At 36.1% G+C, this 25,370-nt stretch overlaps 1 protein-coding gene across 1 annotated transcript in view; it reads right to left on the reverse strand.

Annotated features, from left to right (window-relative positions):
• LOC131428530 (zwei Ig domain protein zig-8-like) overlaps positions 1–25,370 on the reverse strand; it is a 375,236-nt gene that overhangs the window by 13,986 nt on the left and 335,880 nt on the right. Inside the window, exon 7 of the mRNA XM_058592530.1 lies at positions 9,531–9,699. Within this exon, the coding sequence (XP_058448513.1) occupies positions 9,531–9,699 (169 nt within the window). The remainder of the gene's footprint in view (positions 1–9,530; positions 9,700–25,370) is intronic.

A 25,370-nucleotide genomic window follows, 5' to 3' on the forward strand; every position in this document is an offset into this window, starting at 1 on the left:
AACATATGCCAGTATGAACATTTTCCAGACCAGGGTTTGTTTAATTTCTGGAAATTATTTGTATTGTAGATTTTGAGGTCGCATAATGTTAACGGTTCCCGATTTAATCGTTCATTATTTCAAAATTAATTTTAATATTTCATGTATTTATATGATAAATACTTCACGGATAAAATGTAACCTTCCGATTATTGCAGGATCTAACCTTTTGCATTAAAAACATATTGTTGTATTTCCAAATTTTCTCGGAGATGGTAGAACTGAACTTCACAAACTCAGATTTAAATGAAAGGTCTTTTATTTCCATACAAAGTTCCTGAGCTTCATTTGAATCCGACCAATAAAAAAAAATATTGTCAGAAGCTCTTTTAGAAAATGACTCAACCGATTTTCAGAACGAATTATCGCACAAAACGGAATCTATAAACATAGACACATACTTCGCTCAGCAAACGCATGAATGTGAGCGAAACAAAAAGTTTGACTATGGAGCGAGAGAATGACAAAACCAAAAGTTGCATTTTTTTTTAAATAACTATTAATTGGAATATGAGTTAAAATTAAGTTATTAAGATTTAAATTGGGTGTTCAGCCACAAGTGGTGACTTTTCAGCCCAATTATATATATATATATATATATATATATATATATATATATATATATATATATATATATATATATATATATATATATATATATATATATATATATATATATATATATATATATATATATATGATTTGGTTATTACCATGAGGACATTATTTGCTTCCGCAATTCTGAGATTTTTGTGTAGGGAAAATTCTAAACCTACTTGTATTGTGTAATGGGGAAAAGGAACTTATATACTAACTTACTAACTAATACAGAGAGCGAATCGATTCAATTGAAGATTGCATCGATTTTTGTCGGAATTTGCTTATAATATTATGTGACATTACATCTACTGGTTCTATATTTGTGAGTCTGTGTAACTCATTTGTACTAAACCAGGGAGGACGCTTCAAAATCATTTTCAGAATTTTATTCTGAATCCTTTGAAGCGTTTTCTTCCTGGTGGAACAACAACTTGACCAAATTGGTACTGCACAAAGCATGGCTGGTCTGAAAATTTGTTTATAAATTAACAACTTGTTTTTTAGACAGAGCTTAGAATTTCTGTTTATAAGAGGATATAAACATTTAATATATTTATTACACTTTGCCTGGATTCCTTCAATGTGATCCTTGAAAGTGAGTTTTTTGTCATACGTTAAACCTAAGTATTTAGCTTGATCAGACCATGTCAATTCCAAACCATTCAATTTGAGAATGTAATTATTGTTTGGTTTAAGAAAAGAAGCTCTTGGCTTATGAGGAAAGATAATTAATTGCGTTTTTGCTGCATTTGATTTAATTTTCCATTTTGACAGATAATCACTGAAAATATTTAAACTTCTTTGTAGGCGACTGCAGATCACTCTTAGATTTCTACCTGTGGCTAACAGACTTGTGTCGTCACAGAATAGCGATTTCTGACAACCAACGGGTAGATTTGGAAGATCAGAAGTAAAAATATTATACAAGATTGGAGCTACGCTCGAACCCTGCGGAACACCGGCTCGTACGGGTAGCAATTCAGATTTACAATTCTGATAGCTAACCTGAAGAGTACGATCAGTTAAATAATTTTGAATCATTTTGATCAAATAAATAGGAAACTGGAAATCAGACATTTTTGCTATTAAACCTTTGTGCCAAACACTGTCGAATGCTTTTTCTATGTCTAGAAGAGCAACTCCAGTGGATAACCCAGAAGATTTATTTGCTTTTATCATGTTCGTTACTCTGACAAGTTGATGAGTAGTTGAATGTTCATGACGAAATCCAAACTGTTCTGGTAAAAAAATTGAATTCTCATTTATATGAGACATCATTCTCAACAAGATAATTTTTTCAAAAAGTTTACTGATAGAAGAAAGTAAGCTAATTGGTCGATAACTTGATGTTTCTGCTGGATTTTTATCAGGTTTCAGGATAGGAATTACTTTGGCGTTTTTCCATCTCTTTGGGAAGTAGGCTAATGAAAAACACTTGTTGAAAATTTTAACCAGGAGTCTCAAGGCAACATCGGGAAGATTTTTAATAAGAATATTAAAAATTCCATCATTAGCAGGAGCCTTCATGTTTTTGAGTTTCCTAATAATTGATTTAATTTCGTCAAAATTCGTCTCAATAATGTCATCGTGTGATAACACTTGGGTTGAAATATGCTCATATTTCAGTGAGACTTCATTTTCAATAGGACTCACAACGTTCAAATTAAAATTGTGTACACTCTCAAACTGCTGAGCAAGTTTTTGAGCTTTTTCGCCATTTGTAAGATGTATTTGATTTCCTTCCTTGAGAGCAGGAATTGACTAAAAGTTGCATCTATTGGCTCACTGGATGGTCGCTTTTGCACAGATTGCGGTGTGTGTGAATGCAGTTTTCCGTTCGCTGCCACCGTGTTTGCTTGAGTATATTGAAAAACCACGATATAGAATTAACACTGGTGGCGAGATAGGTAGGTTTTGTCTGTACTTGTAATTTTCTAACGAAATTAAGTATGGCGCCGGGATAAACATCGGAACAAAACATGACTCAAAATTCTATCTTAAAGCTAATATGTAGTGCTTTCGGGTACGTAGTTTAACGTTCCAAGTTATCAAGTATTCCCGTCCTAGCAAATAAGAAATAAATCTTGGTTCTCGGTTATAGCAACTGGACATGATTCGACGGATGTACCGGTCGATGTTTACATTTTTTCTTCCCCATAACTGTTTCTGTTTCTCCAAAAAAAATGACATCCGCACTCAGATATAGAAAAATCTGACCACCTGTCCATTTACCATCATGATTGAATACCGTTTAGCTGTTGATTTTGATTTTCGGTAACTAAGGTAACAACTCAAATATGAAAACCATTAGTTAAAGTGAGATCTGCTGTCTCTGTTCAATAGATTGACTATAACTATAAAGGTACGATTACATTAGCCAGTTTATCTGCACAAACTGGTGCAGTTTGACTGTATCATAGTGTAATCGGTTCGCAGTTGTCTGCAAGCAGTCAAAATCGGCTTGACTGTCCATCTGTATGCAGTCAAAGTGTGCAGATTATCTGCGACAATGTAATCACAGTGTGATCATAGTCGACAGACAAACAGTTGATGACTGTACAGACAAATTTGACTGTTTCTGAAACTGTTGTGCAGAAGTTGTCTGCCACAGATTCTATGACAACCAAAAACTTGTTTATTTCATCCAAACACAAAGCAAAACGTTCCAGCACCAGTGTGAGAACCCGGGTAGAAGTGATTTGCAAACCAATACCAAATTCTGTCATTAAAATCAAACATCTCAGTGGTAGAAATTAACATTATTTAGTTTGAAATAAGAGTTAAAATATCAAAAATCATATCAAAGCTTGCATGAGAAAATAGCAACAAGATAAAAAATTCTGTCATTGTAATATCAAACCAAGAATAAATTATTTATAGAAGATGAATTTGGTAATTATTTTATAATCTAGCATTTAGAATAGAGTAATATCTTAAGTATTTCTCTTATCTGATTCTGATGCAGTTTATTAAATGGTATTTTATTTGAAGATAAAACTACTGGGTCAATTTACTTAATGAAATTGAAATAGCCCATCAATAACGAAATATAATATTATAACTAATTTTGATGTTGAACAGATATTATACAATGTCTTGATCCCTTGATGAAATATCACGAAAATATCAAGTATCGCTCTGACAACACAGAAGCATCAAGCCAAGATATGATGGTAAAATTTGTTATTATTTTGACCTTTGTTTGTTATTTACACCTACCCGGGAAGTGAGTGCACGTGATTTTCCCCAAGAGGATTGGTTTCGTGATCAATTATTTTCTAATGTGTAGAAACCAGATAGTAATAAAAAACCTGTTTTAATACACCTAGTGGTGTATTGATGGCTTTCTCGTATTATTCATATTCTCACATTCTCATATATGTGGTATTCTTCGAAATAATTTTTATTGCTTCTTGAAAGAAAACAAAAAAATCAATTAGCACAACCAACAAAATGAAACAGTTTTGCTGTTGCAGGTACTTCTGCAACCGGTGTAAATGAAGTCGGTTCGAATGACCATCTCTTAACATGACTTACAAACTGTATTGATTTTAGTCAATTCTATAAGATTTTATATGATTCGGCCATCGTACTTTAAACGACGGTTTAAATTTTAAATACTTATAATTTTAGAATTGGCAAAAATGAAATTTTAAACAATTGCATCCGCGCAAAGTTCAGAAGCTCAGGAGTTTTGTACTTTTATTTGAACCTAAATTTGTGAATATCGGTCAAGCGACCTCTACGAAATGTGTGTGAGTTCCATTTTTGAGTATATGACCACTATTTCAGGAACTAGAAGCCGGGAATAGCCCAAGGCTCTTTGTATATGGTGCTGTGGCTCTTTAGTTTTATATACAACTATTGTTTATTTTACAAAAAAGTACTTAAAATCGATCGAAATCGATTAACCCCAATTCTATCGCTTAACCACGTGTACTAACTTCTCACCGAACTGCGTTGTCACTGTCGTCATTTCCTGTCGAAATAATGAAGCTTATCGCATATTTCGTAGAATTCTTAATAGAAATTACTACTGAATTTTCCTAGCTCCTCCTTCACGATAAAGTGCAATGGATCTCCAGAAGCACAGTACTGGAACGTTTTGCTTTGTACTTGGATGAAATTATCATGAAAAATTAAATAATGAATTAATGAAAAAAGTTAATTATGATTTATGCTTGCATTTGAAGAAAAATACTGGAGAGTCAAATCAAAATCAGTTTCAAAGTTCAGGAAGGATACAATCAAAGCACTTGACTGGGAGCTTCTCCCTCACCGTCGTATTCATTTATTTCCGAATACTATTTGTGTCAAATGACACTAAATCAGTGAACACCAAGATACAGATAGAAAATAAGAAACAGAACAACCAAAGTACTATAACAAAGATGAAATATTTTGAAATGAAATATGAATTTAAATGAAATGACTACCATTTGTTTTTATCGAATAGCCACGTATTGACTTTGCACCATTTCAATTCCTACAAAGAAGTCGAAAATGGGATGTCTGATTCTCAAGGTATCCACAAATTGCCAGAAAGATGGTCACTATTTCGACTTTTTTTTCTTAATCAAAATAAACGTTTCATTTTAACAAAAACTCACTCACTTCATAGTTGGATAATAAATGATTTTTAGATACATCGAAGAGCTTCGGTTTCATATTTTTAAAAACTGTGGGAAAGTTCAGTATTTGAAATTGTCTAAAATAATAACCAATCCACCATGCGTCTCCGGGCCTCGGAAAAATTTTCTAAAGTTTGAGCGATTTCTATACCTATTTTTGATATTTATAAAAAAGGTAAAAAAACGGAGCACATATATATTCCTTCTTTAATTGCTTCGAAACAAACCAAGTAGCAACGCAACGAACTTCCATTTGTGAGATCAGATCGATATTTTATCATAATGCAATATTCCGTGGAAAGTTCTCTGCCCCACAAATTTTCTTCCAATGTGATCACTTTGTGCAGAAAAACTGCAATAAACAGCCCACTCCCTATATTTAAGTCTGTAACCACTTTGATTTGTCTGATCAATGTAATCACAATACAGACATGCTCAAAAAGTCTGTCACAGTCAAGCATAACAACTGTCAAAGTATTGACTGTCGGCAGTCAAACTTGACTGTTGCAGTCATTTAACTGTGAATAGTGTAATCACATTGCCAGACCAAATATAAACTGCCGAAAAATTACTTGTCTGTGGCAGATAAACTGTGACAGATAAACTGGCTAGTCTGATCGTAGCTTAAGCGTCGCTATAACAGCTTGTCCTGGGTTGGCAGTTCAATGCATAGGGCGCTGGTCTTACAAACCAGTTGTCGTATATTCGAGCCTCGACCTGGAAGGATTCGTAGTGTCAGTAGAATCGTAGCACTAGCCATGCAATGGTTCTGTACACTCTGAATCGGCTGCGAAGTCTGTTGAAACAGAAGGTCAAATTCCACTACAGGAATGTAACACCAAGGCTTTGCTTTGATCGTAGGTCGAGTAATCGACAAAATAACATGGGGCTCTACTACTGCCATGACTATTGGTACCAAAGCTTTAGTAGGTCAATTTTGACCTAACGACGATAGATTTTTGGACTTAATTTGAAACGCTTTTATGCCAGTGATTTGTTGATGGATTTCCCATATTTAACCTCATTCGAATGTATTACTTCAATAACAGATCGGCTGAAAAGTTCGTATCGTTTCTATGAGAGGGCGCCACTAGAATTAAATCCATACCAATTTCAGTTAGTACCAACCTTCAAAAGATACGTGTATAAATTTGACAGCTGTCTGATTATTAGTTTGTGAGATATTGCATTTTGAGTGAAGCTACTTTTGTTTTTGTGAAAAAAAAATGGAAAAAAAGGAATTTCGTGTGTTGATGAAACACTACTTTTTGATGAAAAAAATTGTCGCCGATAACAAAAAATGGCTTGATGAGTATTATCCAGACTCTGCACCGGGCGAAGCAACAATTCGTAAGTGGTTTGCAAAATTTCGTACTGGTCATATGAGCACCGAAGACGATGAACGCAGTGGACGTCCAAAAGAGGCTGTTACCGATGAAAACGTGAAAAAAATCCACAAAATGATTTTCAATGACCGTAAAGTGAAGTTGATCGAGATAGCTGACACCCTAAAGATATCAAAGGAACGTGTTGGACATATTATTAACGAATATTTGGATATGAGAAAGCTTTGTGCAAAATGGGTGCCGCGTGAGCTCACAATCGATCAAAAACAACAACGAATTGATGATTCTGAGCAGTGTTTGGAGCAGTTGAATTGCTCCCTCATCCACCTTATTCGCCAGATTTGGCCCCCAGTGACTTTTTCCTGTTCTCAGACCTCAAGAGAATACTCGCTGGTAAAAAATTTAGAAGCAATGAAGAGGTAATCGCTGAAACTGAGGCCTATTTTGAGGCAAAGGACAAATCGTACTACAAAAATGGTATCGAAAAGTTGGAAGATCGCTATAATCGCTGTATCGCCTCTGATGGCAATTATGTTGAATAATAAAAACGAATTTTGGCAAAAAAATGTGTGTTTCTATTAAACGATACGAACTTTTCAGCCGAACTGTTATAGTACACTTAAAAATGGATTGATTTGTCGATGTGGAATTTCAATTTACATGCGAAACGGTTGCTAGCAAATGGGTTTAGTGCAAAGCTGTACTATGAAGATAATCATAGATACTTCTTTGGCATTGAATGTGCCTATAACTTATCTTCCTATCTTCGCTTTATTTATCTTTGATAGCGTAAGCTATCTTTATTTCCCTTTGATAGTATTGTACTAAAAATTCGACAAAACTTATACAATCATTGATTGGATCGATTCACTGTTTATAAAATTAATAAGATTGTCCTTTTTTTTCTTCCAAACACAAGTAGTAAATAATAGAATTGAAAAGTAATTTACGATTTTTTACAACATGAATATTACTGGAATGAGTTCAACGCTTATGCACCGAAAAAAATATTATTGTCATTATATTAAATCGTTTGATTCGTCTTGGTGTATATCTTGGGGTAGTTAATATGTAAAAATGACCTTTTAAGTAATCTTAAAATAATATACGATTACTTCCAGTTAAGGAATATTTTTCAAATACCTTGCCATATATTATTTTTTCGATTGGGTGCATGAAAAAATATTATTGTAATTCTCCTCTCAAACAATCTATGCGCTTAAACTAGAATAAGTTTTCAACGAAACAAAGGACTCGTGTCATTGAAAACACATGGGCTGAAAAGTCCCGAACTTGAAAATGAGAACACGATTTTTTGGTACAAAATTAACTTTATTCGTTAACGTATTCTTCATCAAGAGCAACGCAATCATTTCAGCGTCGCTCCAACATTTCAATATAACTTTTATAGAACGATTTATCTTTTGCCTCAAAATAGGCCTTAGTTTAAGCGATTCTTTTCAGGGTTTGCGAACAGCCAGTAGTCTCTGGGAGCCAAATCTGGCGAATACGGTGGATGTGAAAGTAATTCGAAGTTCCATGCATGTAGTTTTGTCATTGTTTCGATTGACTTGTAATACGGTGCGTTGTCTTGATGAGGTAAAATTGTTTTCTTTGCCATATGAGGTCGCTTCTTTACAATTTCAGCCTTCAAACCCTCCAATAATGCTATAAAATATTCACGGTTAATGGTATTTCCTTTCTCAGGATAGTCGATAAATATTACAGCACGCACATCCCAAAATACCGAGGCCATAAGCTTTTCAGCCAATTGTTGTGCTTTCGGGCGCTTTGGACGAGGTTCACAAGTTAATGTCCACTCAAGTGACGATCGTTTCGATTCCAGAGTGAAGTGATGGATCCATATTTCATCCATTGTCACATATCGACGCAAAAAATCCGGTTTGTGACGTTTGAACATGGCCAAACACTGCTCAGAATAATCAACACATTCTCGGTTTTGGTCAACAGTGAGCAAACGCGGCTCCCAACTTGAACAGAGCTTTGTCATAGTCAAATGATCTTGCAATATAATTCCCGCCCACACCTGTCTTTTAAAGGTTAGTATTAACTGAAAATAAGGTGACTGCAATAAAACAAGCGCCATCTATGCGCTAGACCCGGAACTTTTAAGCCCATTGGTTCTAATACTTCTACAAGAAAATTGACGAGAACGCATGGTAAATTTCGAGAATGTTTCAAAACTAAATTCCATTTTTTTCGGGAGCTGGAATCATAAACCAGAAGGGATATCAAGCATATCTCACTTGTCCCTATCCTCACTTTGCCACCCCATCCCCATACACTTAAACTTACTCGCACATTACAATAATCCTTACAACTTTTTGTAAAAGTCTTGTAAATAATCTGCTTCTTTTTTGGTTCTTTATTTAAACCGGAAACCGAGAATACCCCCGTAAATTTATTTGCATTTTAAATTATAAATTTCACAGTTCTTGACATGCTAGTGAAAAATCATAAGCACATTTGTTATGCATTCTATTCCTTCGATGATATTGAAAATCTCAAACCAATTCCTGCAAACATTTGCTTCTATTATTCACAACTAACATCAATTAGGTCGCCAGAATTCATAAATATAGCTAAAAAGAAATTACGGCACTACTAAAGCTCAACGGCTTCCAGGCAAACACGTCATGTGCTCCGAATTCCCCGCATTATTAGAATTCTATTGCGTTTGCGAGGTGGTGGGAAAACCGTTGATCACCCAAATCTGCACCACGGCGAAACCGAGTTCCAAGTTTCAAGTGGAAGCTGCACCGCCGCTTTGGAATTTGCTTGAATGCGTCAGTAATTATATACGGGTGCAACGCAGTCGCTTTATCCTGTTGGTTTTGAATAATTTGAGCAAACAAACAGCAATGTGCCGGTGGCACACGGGATGATTACTTACCATTCAGTATGTGAACGTTGATGAAGTACGAGTTGGCATTCGACGGAGAGCAGACGTACTTTCCCGAGTCAGCACCTTTGGCTCGCTGGATCAGCAGGTACGAGGTGGTTGTTTCGCCTTTTTCCGTTATCACCGACACACCGCCCCGGGGTGAGTCATAATTAATTTCCTGCGGCGGCCCGAGCAGTCCGGTTGTGCAAGGATAAATAAAAACAAATGGAAAGAAGAAAAGCGCAGGGAGAAAAAGAAAGAGAGAGAGAGAAACGAAAAGGTTAGGTTTGCCATATACAAGTAGTAGCGTACTTGAGATGTCTGTTGCAACATAATGCACCCGATGAAATTGTTGAGTATGAAAGATGCTGTCTACAGAAAATTCCCAACAGAAAGAGTAAAATGGTGCCTTCCGGTAAAAAGAGCAACCTGGGCTACAATAGAGGACAGCGGCTTTCAGAGCCATGGCAACCCACCAGCAAGCTTCATAAATGATTCACAGAAGTTAGCTGGAACATGCTGATGAGAGAGGCATTTGCAACGCAATGCAGACTTGTTCCAACGCAATTAGCTCATTCAAAAATTACATCGAATCAATGGTAAATGCATTATATTACAATGCGCTTTGACGTATTTGCATGTTGAATTTCTCTGCATTATGATATCCCGTGGAAAAAGAAAAAAAAAATGAACAAAAGATTATTTCACTGAAAGCTAATTCCCAGAAGACCATTTTGCCAAATCCATTGAATTGGCCAGAAAGTTGTTTTTTTCGATAGAAAACTTTCGTGAGTTCTCTATCAATGTTCAAACTCAGATCTAGATTGCGTGTAACAATTTAGAATCTGAGCTACTATCAGTAGAAAGTTGTGAGCCATCTGAAAATATTTGTAATATACACAGCAAATTGAATATGAACAAGAAGAAGGGGCATTTTCGTCATATTTTTAAGTTTTACTTCTTAAAATAAAAACTAACTGTTTTAATCCACAGAGTGGTGTCATGATGCCTTTATATTATTACTCATATTTTCAAAAATATTACTAAGTGAGACAGCTTTTCATTTAATTTTGAATAAAAACAAGAAAGATCGTTCTCCGGTTTCACATTTTTAACACCCTTCATCTTGTAATTCCGGAACCGGAAATCGGATCCGGAAAGAATTCAAGAAAAGTTTACGAGACTATAGGGTATATCATTTGAGTATAAGTTTGTGAAAATCGGCTCGGCGAAAATGAAGTGAGCTCCGTTCAGAAGACAGGCTGGATTGGTGGTTCAATGCATAGGGCACACTGGTCTTACAAGTCAGTGGTCGCATGTTCGAGCCCCGACCTGGAAGGGTGTCAGTAGGATCGTAGTACCCCCACTTCCGAATCTTCCGGAAACGGAAACTGGAAAGCGGAAGCTGCTATAGCCGAAGTTAGTCAATTTGGGTATTAATTTATATAATCTAGGGAAGACCGAAGCTAGTCCGGACACGGGGTTGAACTTGACAGCTTAAATATCTTATGAACCAACAATTTTAATTCCAGAATTGATTCATTTCGATCCAAGAATTGACTTTGTAAACGTATTTTCATGTGACAGACAGACGTCAGTTTGCTGGGTGACGATAAGTCAATTCAGTTTGGCATCAATCGTGTTTGTGTCAAAATGTGTATGTTTTCTATTTTTTATTTATTTTTATCTTTGGGCCAGAAAAACTTTGCGACCCTATGTTCATGGTTGGGAATTGTACCCAGGCGAGTTGAATGAAAGGCATCGGCTTACTTTGCCAAATGAAAAATACAAATTTCGTTTTCTACCGTTTTCATAAATATAAAAAAAAAACCTTTTTAATAAACCTAGTGGTGTAATGATGCCTTCCTCATATTACTTATATTTCCAAATGTTCACAAGAGGATTCTGTCAAGATTTATTATTTCAAACTTGAATAAAATTAAAAACTTTCTCAGGTTTAACCACCATCACCTTTTCAATTTGTAAACAGTGTCATTCAATATAGTTTTATATGTGGCAAATCTGCACGCTATACAAAATTGAACAAAGCACGCTGTATGCTAGGCGGTAGCGTTTTCTTCTTTCGTACCAGCACGTACCGATTCGTACCGATATTGCATCATTTTGTATGACAGTTTGACAGTCTTGATACTCATTGCCCTATAAGGAGTGTATCGAAAATAAGCTATCCACAAATTTTTCTTTCAAATCATGATAAAAAACGATATTTTATTCAAACTAAACATTGATCCTTCATTATACGAGATTCATCTTGAGCATAATGAAAACCGGACGAGATTTAAGTTATTCCTTCACGTATTTTCGAACTTTTGATCAAACGCTCTTCATCAAGCTCTGGACAAGTGTCTCTTCGCATATTTTGGACGCTTGAGAGCAAATTTTTTCAAACTGCTGAATATTCCAAGCTGCCTTACCAGTCGTCTTGAAGATCCAATTTGGTAAATTTATATTTTTCCCAACGAAATTTATATCCTTTTCCGCAAGCCAATTGAGAGTGGCCAAATCCGCTGAAGACAGTGAATGTGTACTATGCTTCATATATAAATGCAGCAATCTGTTCTGGAGGCACTCAGATCCATAGATTTCTGCATTTATAGTTCTGGTAGTGTAAAAAATGGTTGACTTCAAACCACAGTAACATATTGCTTGCCATACCAGTACCTTTCGACCGAATTCCTCCACTTGAATCGACCTGTCCTCATCGCTCACATCCTCCCCAACGACAACAGTAAAGTATTTTTTACCTGGAAGGGTTTTTGAGTCCTCCTTTACATAAGTCTCATCGTCCATCAAAACGCATGCATCCGGACACTGCAGAAGCCGCGAATACAATTTCCGGGCCCTTGTTGCTGCTCGCTTCTTCTGTTCTACACTTTCTTTCGAGATATTCTGCTTCTTGTAGGTCTTCAGGTGATTTTGCCTCTTGATATGCTGGATCATTCCGACACTCGGACACACTTTGCTGGCCAAATCACGTTTTGACATTGATTTGTTCTTCATGATTAGAGATACCGGTCCAGTTTCGGGTTGTAAGAACCGGGTTTTCTGCCTTTTCCTGGTAGCTTATCCAAACAATAGTGTTCCCCAAGCTTATTAATGATGGTTTTAACACTGACATGATGAATTCTAAACCGTTCGCCAATTTTCGCATAGTAATACCCTTCTCACTTAGCCATGTGTCCAGAACCTTAATTTTTATTTCCTTTTCATTACGCGACATTTTGAAAACGCAGAGTTTCAATCTGAGCATAAAAAAACATCACAAATACATGCGTACAACACAAATGTATGTGGATAGCTTATTTTCGATACACTCCTTAATTTCGGAATCGGAAGTCAGATCTGGATTAAATTGCACAGTATCTTATAAAACACTGAGAACTTTAATTTGAACCCATCGGTTTTATTAGGTTTACCCGTTGCTGAAAAATCGAAATGAGTTCGGTTTTTGGAGTTTTTCTTTACTAATACCGGTGCATTCGGAAGCGGAAACCGGGTACTAGTAGTTCCAAAGTTAATTCATATATCCACCAACTAACAAGGTCTGCCAACTAGACAGGCCCGTACGCAGGGTTATTAGGTATTTAAATGAAATTTGTGACTATAACCGAGAGAAGGTTATTACATTTCTTAACGTTAACTGTAATGCCATTTCGATCCCACATGTATATGTCCATTTCTAGAGCACAGAAATCCACAAGACTTGTAATGAATTTTGAGAAGTGGTCCGAGATAGATCCCTTACTTCAATTCGTGGAGAACTCAAAACATCTTCTTAATTTATAGGTCATATTGGTTGATGGCCATACAAACTTACTTTGGTTATACAGGTTTCGGTATCAGGTATTCCAGAAGTAGCGATCTAAAATTCCAAAAACTCACGATGTGAAACTCACATCGATTTCTCAGAGATGACTTAAGGTTTGAGAATAGATAACATTTCGAGAAGACCAAATCAGGTGAACAAGGTGGATAGGCAAGTAATTGGAGCACTAAACCGTTGATTTTAATAATGGTTCATTGTCGGGTAATCATTTTTTTTTCTCTGGCGTATAATAATGTATCCAGCCAAACATGTACTCGAAGTGCACTTGCGCTAGTTTTTTTAGTCCTACATAAGTATGTGCGAAATCAAGCAGCAGGATATCTTTCTCGGGCACTTTTTCTTTCCAGTCATCCAGAACAATTAAGTGTCTTATTATTATTGTCGATTATTTTACCCCGTATGTATTTAATTTCCATTTTATTTAGTTTTGACACTGTTCGCTTCGTATCAAACATTTTGTTTTTGTTTCTGTTTCTGATTTCGGGAGATACCAGAGCCTCTTGGGAACATACCACCCATATCCACCCCCCCCCCCCTCCCCCTCGGTACGTGCCTGCAACTAGATGAATTTACCAGTAAATTTTATAAAAAGTTGCACCTCGTTTCGCCATAAATTTTGAAAAAATTGTGATGAAATTGAAAAATTTTCATTTATCGCGCTGTAATTCCCGAACCAAAAGTCGGACGAGTTTTATTTACTAATCAATTAGGTTTGACAAATTGAGCAAATATCTGTGTGTGTATGTATGTATGTATGTGCAAAATAAAGAGGTGTGGATTTCAGAGAAGGTTCAACCGATTTGGTCAAGCTAGTTTAAAATGAAAGGTCTTTCCGAAAGTATGTACGCTATTGTTTTTGTTTTCAGATCTGATGATTACTTTCCAAGTCATACACAGAAACCTCCATTTACGAACTAAACGGGGGTTCGTAAACAAAAGTTTACGTTATTTGGGATTTGGTTCATGAAAAAAGTTTACGTTATTTGGAATTTACTTCGTAAAAAAAGTTTTGTGTAAATAATGTGGAAACCGTGCATAATATGGTTATTTTCGGAACGGATGTGAAGAGTAAGTGCAACAAAATGATGTTTGAGCTCGTTTCAAAATCCAAGATGATGGCTTCCGGTTTATTGCGATTGCTTAAAACCCCTAACAATATGAGTATCTTCGGAACAGAATTGATGAGTAGATGTCGAAAAAACAATGTTTGAGGTGGTTCTGAAATACAAGATGGCGACTTCCGGTTTCTTGATATTCCTTGCAAACCCATACAATATGGATATTTTCGGAACGGGAGTGATGAGTAGATGTCGGAAAACGTTTTCCGGAATCTACTCTTTAAACCCCGTAAAATCGTTTTCGATGTATGCCAAAACCCTTTTTTTACGAAGTAGGCTCGTAAAAAAAGTTTACGTTATTTGGGATTTGGTTCGTAAAAAAAGATTACGTTATTTGGGATTTGGTTCGTAAAAAAAGGTACGTAAAAAGAGATAACGTATAAAAAGTGTTCGTAAACGGAGGTATGGGTGTACAAATTTTTATGTCGAAATTTGCAGTTTTTAGTCAACATCTGTAACAATTGAACTTGGAAACTATATATGATTTCAAATTGAGATACATCAGACACGTTCTTTATGTGTTTAGTTCTAGGTGTGCCTTCAGTATCTTATGTTTTTGGGTGAGCTCAAATAATTTGCAATTTAAGTAAGTAGTCACATATTTTGGATTGGATAGTGAGGGATTAAAGCAGAAAGTTTTATTTTTCAAAGGAAAGGGATCGAATTTTCGACGTTTCTATTATCTTACAGCCCCATAGTTCTGGTTCCTGAATTACTGAGTGATGAGTATTGAAACCTTCAATTTCAAGTGTGTGTTTTAATAATTGACGATGTAAAAAGGAGCACATTTTGAAACTATTTAGTAACCTCTTCTAGTTGGTAAAATTGGTTGATTATTTGTCGCACAGATGGCCGAACCGCTTATAACAAATGCATAGTAATTGTAATTTCACATGATTCTATTCAATTTAATTAAGGCTCCACTTCCAGGTCTGGATCAGAGATGCCAGATCTGCAGATTTGTCTGTAAATCAGCAGATTTCTAAAATAAGCTGCAGCCATGTTTCAGTTGCAGATCTTTTTGAAGACTTTTGAAAATCATGTTTTCGAAGATTTTTTTTTCTAGTGTATAGACTTTTCAACCCAGCCGGAATTTGTTTGAAATTTGTACCTTATATCTCAGGTCAGGGCGTTGAATATTAATTTGAATTCGTCATTAGGAGTGATGATGCAACAACAGAAAAACCTTCTTAGTAACGGTCAAAAACTACAAAACGTGCTTTTTTGAAAGGAAAGGTCTTATGATTTCATAGACTTCTATGCTGTTTTAACCAAATCCGGCTTTCGATTTCGGAACAAGTTCCCGAGGTAGCGGTCAGAACTGCAAAATAAATGTTATACTATGCGCATTGTCTTGAAAACCCGATTTTTTTTTTTCGAATTTCAATCCCTCCAATAATGCACACCTCTACTTGCTGTTGATGATGTTTTTCTTTTTTAAGGTAGTCCACAAAAAGTAGACCGTGACAAATTAAAAGAACCAACTTCATAACCATTACGCTCAATTTAGCCACCCTAGACCGTTTCGGAGCACTCGTGCCGATATCAGTCTATTGTCGGTTAATCATTCTGTTCTCTGGTGTATAATAATGGATCTATGTTAGGCATCGTCAACAGTTACCAACCGACACCAATCTGCATCAGCTTAGTCAAACATGCTTCCGAAGTATGCTCGCGTTCGTCTGTTTAATCTTGAGTAAAAACTATGATATGTTCTCTCAGTACTAATTTTTATTGCACTCTCACTTTGCGGTCATCCAGAACTATTTCCATTAATTTTAAAATTGATTTTTGTAATCACAATGCAAGGCGTATCGCCGTGAGTTTCTCTCGAAAGCACTATTCCATGGTATAATCTGCAGGAGCACTAGCATCATAACAATTACCCAATTTTTGTCTATCAGAAACGTTTATGCCTAATGTGAAAACTGACTTTTAAACCAAGGCCCGGAGAGCCGAGTGTCATATACCGTTCGAATCAGCTCGTCGAGTAAGCTAAATGTCTGTGTGTATTTGTAACGTTTATTTTTTGCATTAACTTTTCTCGGAGATGGCTTAATCGGTTTTCAGAAAGTTAGATTCAAAAGAGCGGTCTTATGGTCTTATACAAAATTTCTGAATAATGTTTTGATCCGACTTCCGGTTTCGGAATTACAAGGTGATGAGTGTTCAAAATTTCAAACCGTCTTATAAGGAGTGTATCGATAAGTAGTTAGCAACATTCAAACAGTGATTACTCTGAAATGGCTTAATTTTTTGCAGCGTGTTTTGCGGTGACATGTTTGTTTGCATGTCAATAACAGCTGCGCAATCGATTGGTTTTGGTACGGTTTATCGTTTCAATGATGAGTCGAATTGATTCGGAAACGCGAAAGAAAATTCTGCACACTTGGTGCTCAGAAAGTGGTGTTACGTACAACGAAATTGCAAAACGGGTGAAAGTGTACCACAACAGTGTCAAAAATATTATCGAGAAGTTCGGTAAGACCCTTTCCATGAAGGATTTGCCCCGATCCGGTAGGAAAACGGGTCCCAGCCAGCCCGGCCGGGACTTAAAAGTGGTTGAGTACATAGGAAAAACCCATCGGCGTCGAAGCGGGATTTGGCCAAGCAGTTCATCACCAGCATCGGGATGATTCAATGGATCAAAGTTCAGAACTCCCTGAAAAACGTACAAGATACAGAAGGTGCCGAAAAAGTCCCAAGTACAGCAAGTTCAGGCCAAAACAAGAGCGCGAAAACTGTATAACCGGATTCTACAGAATAAAGATGGATGCATCCTGATCGACGACGAAACCTACGCTAAGGAAGACTCTCGAGCGCTGCCCGGACCGCAATATTATACGAAATCGGTGTACCAGGACCTAGACGACGCTGACACCACGGTGTCGATGGAAAAGTTTGGTGTTGGTCTGGCAAGCAATTTGTACCTGTGGTTTGCGGTCGTCGATTTTCTTCACGAATGGCACAATTAACGCCAAGGTGTACGAGGAAGAATGTTTGAAGAAGAGAATGCTGCCACTGTACAGAAAGCATAAGGCTCCTCCTCTATTCTGGCTGGATTTGGCTTCAGCCCACTACGCCAACTCCGTTCTACAGTGGTTGTCAAAAAATAATGTACAATTCGTGGAAAAGAACATCAACCCACCGAACTGGCCGGATTTTCGGCCAATTGAAAGGTATTGGGCAATTGTCAAGCGGCACTTTCGGAAGGAAGGTACAGTGTCACAAAACATGCAGGAGTTAAAAAAAAGCTGGACAGCTGCCACCAGGAAAGTCACAAAAGTAACTGTGCCAAATTTAATGAAGAATGTCAAGTCCAAAGTGCGAGCGTTTTACAGAAACTAGGATTTTCTTCAATATAATTAGTGAAATGCATAAGAATGTAATTTTTCTACAATATATCGAAAACTGATGACAAAATATGTTTTTTTTTCGCTTTTTATTCAATAATCAATGTTGCTAACTACTTTTCGATACACTCCTTAAAATGTTCCGCTTTCAAACCGTCTTATAAACGCTCCGCCTCTACGAACAAAGCACACCGATTTCGTACACATGATAAGGAAAACCAAAACCTACACCGAAGCTCAATTTTGAAAACACAAGCAAGTCCATCGATCTCGAGCAGACATGAATCCAAGATTTTAACCACTTTGAAGAAAACAGAATCACAGCATAGGCACGAAGGTCTTTCATCGTTGTGTGATTTTTATTCAATACGGTGCTGAGGTAAAGACACGATAGATAGATGATAGAAGATAAAAACGTCGTACCTTCATGTAGTTGACGAATCAAAAGAGTACGAAATTTCCGGCGTAACAACACACAAAACACATTTGACATTAAACAACGGAAAATTTACAGTTCTTCGTCATGATAGAAAAAAATAGACGTAAAGACCAAATGCATGTAAACCGTAAATATTTCATTGTTAATGAAATTGAAATGGGATGTAATGCCGTCGATGTTACACTTCTTTGTATACCCACTCAGAAAGCGGTTATATCTTGTTATGCGTTGAGTGTTTGTTGAACGACATACTAAACGAAATATTCGTTCAATTTGTTGGAACGATTCGTTTTTGTTTTCTTTTCTGCAAAAGTAATATGAAAATTGAGTGTTTTCTGCATATAATAAGATAATGTATTGTTATTCTTCTTCTTTTTACTACTTCGGAGCAAATGTCAGCTCCTAATTGAGGGCCAGTTTCTTTGACTATATGCCCTATTATCAATATTTTGCGGTCAACTTTTATAATTTTTGTCGTGAATACGACTTACTTTACTATGGGGAGCCTTTTCAAAATTTACCCTCTGAGAGAGTGATAAGTTTTTGATCGTGAATATCTCTTGTTGTATCTAACGAATCGACATAATTTTTGCTACATGGCATCGGAAATATGATCACAATTTCATGATAAAAATATTTAGATGTGTCACATAATCTCAAATAATTCAAAATTAAACTTTTCTGAAATGTTTGGTATAAACGAGTATCAAAGATGATAATTCATAAGGCGCGTTTGCCTTTCTCGTATTTTTAAAGCTCATAGCTCAGTAATAATCTAACTACCAATAGAATCGAAATTTTTCAACTTAAACGGGTATAGCAACAGTACTGAAGTATTTCAATAGTACACTATTAAAAAACTCGTCTCATTCGACCCATGTCAACACCAGTCACTCAGAACGCGTTCTGAGGAAGAGAACAAAATATCTGCTGCTGTACAACAAATTGTTCGAGAAAAATGTTCCGATCAGTGCTTAATATCGTAGTGAGTTCCACAATTTGGTTCTTCTGAAAGACAGGAATGAATCCCGTACAGCACTCTGATAGTTTCTTTCAATGAAATGCAAATCCGAAATGAAATAATCGACATTAAAATTCTATATGCTGATATTTTTTATAGCCGTTAGGACCGCCCACTAGTGAAAAAGCTACAAACGGAATCGCGTAAAAAGAAACCACTTAACAAAAATTGAATCAGTTTGGATTCTATCGCCACTGCGAGCAGATGTATTGTGTGTCGTTTGCAAAGCTAGTTTCGCTTCCGACAAGAACGATTACGTCACAGCTGCTAGTCGTTTGCATTGGTGAAAAAACAACGAAAAGAGGACAACGGTGCAAAGCTAGTTTCGCTTCCGACAAGAACGATTACGTCACAGCTGCTAGTCGTTTGCATTGGTGAAAAAACAACGAAAAGAGGACAACGGTGGAGAGCATCACACAAAATCAGTCGTTCTAATGGCTCTAAAAGTCGTTCTTTACAAATTAGGATTTCTTGCTCACAAATCGAAGCTAATGATTCTCAGTTTAGTGCAAATCTAGAACAGTTTGATTAGATTTGTGCATTTTTCGCTGTGTGAAATTCACAGTGATCGAGATCAAGTGAAGCCTCCTTTGTTTTTGCGAAAAATGTGAAAAAGGGGAATGCTTGCATAATTCATACAATTCATCAACTAATTGATATTCGGAAGTGTTAAGGAACATGTTAGTTGATTTTGTATTCACGACATCCAGTTATGTCTCTGACATTACCCACCTGCCTTTTTTTTTCAATTTTTGTTTTCAGAGATGCATTTTTACTGTTCGTAAGAAAATGAGCACTTCCGCATATATTTTAAGATCATTAGTTTTAAATAGTTCTTCCAGGTTTCGATATTTGCAGTCGAATTTGAATTTATTGCGTGTGTTATTAAATCGTGGGCAATGTTATATGTTTTGCTGTTTCGTTTTCATCACATAATTCGCATAGAGGGTCATCCACTATTTTCATTTTTCCCAGCCAGTATTTTGAAAAATTGTGACCTGTCATGAGCCGGTTCAGAAGCCTGATGTCCGAACCTTTTATGCATACATCCATAAACCATGGGTTTCTTTCGGTGTTTCTTAACGTTGTTTATCATGATGTAGTGGGGCTTTTATCCCATCTATTAATTGAGTTGCTGAGTGTATAGCGATAATTTCAGAGCTTGTAATACTTGTTTCTTTCTCCAGGTGACGTGATATCCTTTGGTTGGAGAATTCAAAATAGATTCCTATACCACATTGATCTGAATCTTTAGATGCGTCCGTGAATATTTTCTTCCTGTTTTTGAATTTTCCGTTCATTATGTACAGAACTTGCTGTTTCATACGCATGGGATGCATGTTATGTTTGGAGCATGATATTTCATCTATTGAAGGATTGATACTTATATTATCTGCTACTTGGGGCATCATGTTTAATTTGACTATCGGAGATATCGCATCGAAAATGGTTCTGTGTTCGAGGAATATGTGTTCGGCTGAACTGAAGTCTGTTTTTGAGTACTCGTTAGTGTTTGTTTCAGGTAGAGACTGTAGTTGCACCGTGCGTCTGGATCAGGCTTCCCAAATGTACCGCCGCGCGACATTATTATTGAGGATGTCATGCTACTCTTTCCATGACAGCCTTGTGATAGGTTTCATCACGACAGCCCTTAGACAAATAGTTCTGTACAGCCAACGTTGCCGTCATTCACTTCGTTCGACAGTTCATTCCATCGTAAGACATTTTGTCATGGTCCACGACAGCCGAAGAAGCATGAAGTTCTCGCTGTTGCGACAGTAAGCTTCGGGTATCAGTCACTGCGTTGTTTCTGTCGAGAGCAAAATATTACTCTCCCTTGACCAGGTCTGCGACAGTAACCGGTGCGGTTCAAATTTGTTGCTCTTGGTTTGCTATGAAGATTCGAGGCAAGCATGTGGGTTTTAGTTTTGCCTTTGGTGATTGCTTTGCGCAGCGGTTGATCATTGCGCATAGCAATCACCGTTGGTAGGGCATTGATAACAATATAATTGATAATTAATAATATACGAAACTCCTAATACGAAACGGATTGAAGAACGGACTTTGGTTTTAATGAAAGTTAATTTTTATATTTTGGTCGATCTTCTATGAATTGATAGATCGATTAATTAAAGAGCAATGTTTTTTAATAGCTGAGTCAGTTCGGCGTGCTCCTTTCAGGCAGTTTGCGGTCGGTTTGTGGGCTGTAACATTCATAGTGTATGCGCGTACTGATGTGCGTGGAGCATTATTTTCATCCTCTTTATCTCTTCCTTCAGGATAGTAAAGGCGCAATCGTTCCTTATATAAGAGTGTAAAAGCCAATTGAATCAGATTTTAGATTTATATGTTAACGGTAAATAAATGTTCGTAGCGAAAGATATGTTCAAATCAAAGATTCCGTATTCGATACTCGTTAGCGTTAGCTTTGCAGTCGACTTGTAAGTCTACGGGATTTTTGCATGGCCAGTGCTGCAATACTACGGACACTAAGAATTCTTTCAAGTCAGGAATGAAACATACAAAACCTGGCTCGTTAAGTTCGTTATACGTTGAACCACCAATCGAATAAAAACCTTGAGTGAAAAATTTGGAGTCGGAATTTGCAAGGCAAAAATCATCCAGAAACATCTTATTTTCAGGTACCGTACAACAAAGCTTTGAATGCAAAAACTGAATGAAAAATTCCGGTTCTTCAAAAAAATATGTTTCCAAGCGTGGAATGCAGCATGGTTGCCCGTAACAGATTCGAATGTTTATTTTGTTTTATTTAGAAAAAAAGTTTTAATTCCCCAAGTTATGTAATAATGTCTTTCTTGAGTAATGTGGTCTCAAGCTTTCCATACATATCAAGTTCTCTTCTATATATGAATAGTATGGTGTTTCTATTACCCTGGAATATATTCCAAAAAAAAATCGGATATAGTACGGTTACTTATATGATATAGGGTTGTGCTGATAATCTGCTGAATCATTTTCTTCCTGTTATGCATAGAATTATCTTATTTCCAGAAACAGCATATTAACTATTACATTATTTTGGTCATAGCTACCAGAAGTTCGCGACTTTTACACACGTTGAAACTGTCACTTTACATTGTAAAATTTAAAACTCGGTTAAAGCGTATCTTTCATCAAGTAGAAGCTTGTGTCAGTATATTTTGAATTCTTTAACTTAATGTCGTTGTTTACCACAAAACTTGCTATAAAAGTAACTGAGGCCCAAATTTATATCTACAGTTAAAAGGACAATTTCATGTAAACTTCTAGAAGTATCTCAATCATTTCCTTTATGTGCTTTTACGCTCAATCCAATTTTGGAAATGTAGATGTTGCAATCACGAGCCGCACGCAGAAGAAGATGCGGTGCATTGAAATTTCAAACAGCACATCCAGTTTATATGCGCTCGCTACAATTCTCGTACACATTTTTCGTTTTCTGTTTGAGTCGACTCTCACGCCCTCACGGAAAAGGAAAGTTATTCGTGAATAGCAAAGCGAACTATTGAATTTAATTCGGATCCGACTTCCGCAGTTAAAAGTCTAATAATGTCGAAAATTTTCTAAAATCTAATTGCCTTAGTAGCTTGTGTCTGCATTTAAAAAAAATCAAACGTTTGGAACTATAAATATTGTAACTAAATAGTCAAACTTTCTGAGAGCCGAGTTCTTTGCACATATTTAACAGTTTTCTTTCTAAAAAGAAATTATGTTCTGAAAAATGTAGGTGTAAATCCCCGGTGAACAATTAAGTTTGAAACCGGGAATAAATAAAAGATATAATGAAAATAATAATAATAATAATAATAATAATAATAATAATAATAATAATAATAATAATAATAATAATAATAATAATAATAATAATGATAATAATAATAATAATAATAATAATAATAATAATAATAATGATAATAATAATAATAATATTGTAGCAGTCATTTCCGACCCTAAGAAACTCATTGTTTTAGTTATCCTAGGAGAAACAGAATTTAAGAGCTGTATATGACACGAATTTGTCTTTCATTTATTTAAAATTCAAAAATTAAATTTTTAAATTCCCAGTTTTGGTACTGATCATCCCTTAATTTCGAAACAAGAAGTCGAATATGGATGAAACTAAATGGAAGGCTTTTAATTAAATGATTTGCGATGATTAAATGATTTGCGATGAAAATTTCTTCTTAACTTTTCTTCACATAAACAACCATCTGTTGAACTACTTTTTATCTGAGAGCTCCCCCAATCAACTTCATGGTTGCGGACCCTGTATTTGTGTAGATGGTACTAAAAGATCTACCACCTCAACGAAAAAGAGCTCAATTACAAGGTCCGGGGAGTACTTAGAAACTTGCAATGAGAGCAAAGGGAAAGTCAATTTAAGCCGCAATGAAGCTATATTAATAGGCACTGAATTCCATAAAAAAACTTATAAACTTATTTTTCTAGTTTTGTGATATTTATGAAAACAAAAGAGGTTTATTGAAGATCTGTTCTCAAAGGTAGTAACAAATTAAGAACTCAACGTTTTTTATATTCTCATTCCTTCAACTGCTGGCAAAACCTATGTGAATGTTAAATGAACAACTAAATTTAAGCTATTTTAAATAAATTTAAGCTATTAGTTGATTGATTCCTATGTGGAAAAGAACAATTGAGAATACTAAATTTGTAACAAAGTTTGGGGTAAACCAAAAAATTTGATGCTTTTGGGAAAAATAATGGTTTCATTATATTTTTCTTTTTAAAACACTTTTAGCGAAAATCTGAAAGCACATGTTCACATATAAACATAAAAGTTGCCCATTCAATTTTATGGTCGAAAACTATTCAAAGTGCACCAAACATCTTATTTGGGTTCAGAGTATCATATTCTATAGTTTCAACGAAATCGGTGAGGCACGGGTACCAAAGTGTGCCGACTATTGGTGGAGTAACGTTAAATACACTACATAATTAATTAGTTGTGAAAAGTAGCTACGATTCGATCCAAAAATCAAACGTCATTATTCAGAATAAGGGTGCATAAGACATTTTCGGAGTATTGTTAATGAATGGAAGTGTATCTGTTTCTTTAGGAATAAGAAGGAAGCAGTAAGGATCAATACTTTAGAAATTCATATATACATATGAGCCGTTACACAAAACTCAGTGTTTATCTTTTAATATTCGTTAGTTATTAAAATTCATTGCCTTCGCCGACAGTATATATAAATCTAAAACAATTTCTTTATTTCACAATGGTATTGTAATGAAACGTTACTAAAGTTTCCTGCAAAGGTAATCCCAACAACGCAATCGTATGTACTAGTACCATTTCATTGAGGCAGCCGAAATAGTGCGAGCGCACTATGACCCACGGCTCGTCTCCAGAAACAGCCGGTTCATTGCTTCAAGAGACATTGATGAGACAGCCGGCTTGCGACAGCCCTTCGTAACAGTAATGCCCTTAAAATCAAAGGATGTCTTCGATTTTCAAAGGCTGTCTCCGTAACATTTTATGCGAATGAGCGAACAGAAAGAAACAGGATACAAACAGCCCGTTCGGTTTGACTACTCTCCGGATAGAATACTCTCATCAATCTGGCGAGTACAAACTGTCTCAGTGACAGCATTCATTTAGGCATGCGAGCGCTGTTGCCATTACAGTTCGGCGTATGCTTCACACATATTGTAGACTGGGCTTTCGACTTTGCGCTCCGACAGTTCATGCTATCTCGTGGCGGATGTCATTGAAAAGCAGTACTGCTGGGAAGCCTGGTCTGGATATGTTTCTCGCTATTTCCTTGGCTGCTACGTATTTGAGCCTTATGTCCAATGGTTCTTGTCCGCTTATTGCAACCAGTGCGTTGATTGGGGTTGTTTTAGTTGTTCCAGTAGCTTTGCGTAAGCTTTGATTGATGAGTGTTTCTATGGCTCTTCTATTGGATGGCGTTCCATTATAGGTCACACCACAGACGTATTTGATGACACTTCTGACTATTCCATTGTGTACTCGTAATGTTAGTTTTTGGATGTGCGCCTCTATTTATTCCATTTAATACTTTCAGCATATTGATCCTTTCTTTAAT

Source organism: Malaya genurostris, chromosome 2 (genome assembly GCF_030247185.1).
Source record: "Malaya genurostris strain Urasoe2022 chromosome 2, Malgen_1.1, whole genome shotgun sequence".
Lineage (NCBI taxonomy): Eukaryota > Metazoa > Arthropoda > Insecta > Diptera > Culicidae > Malaya > Malaya genurostris.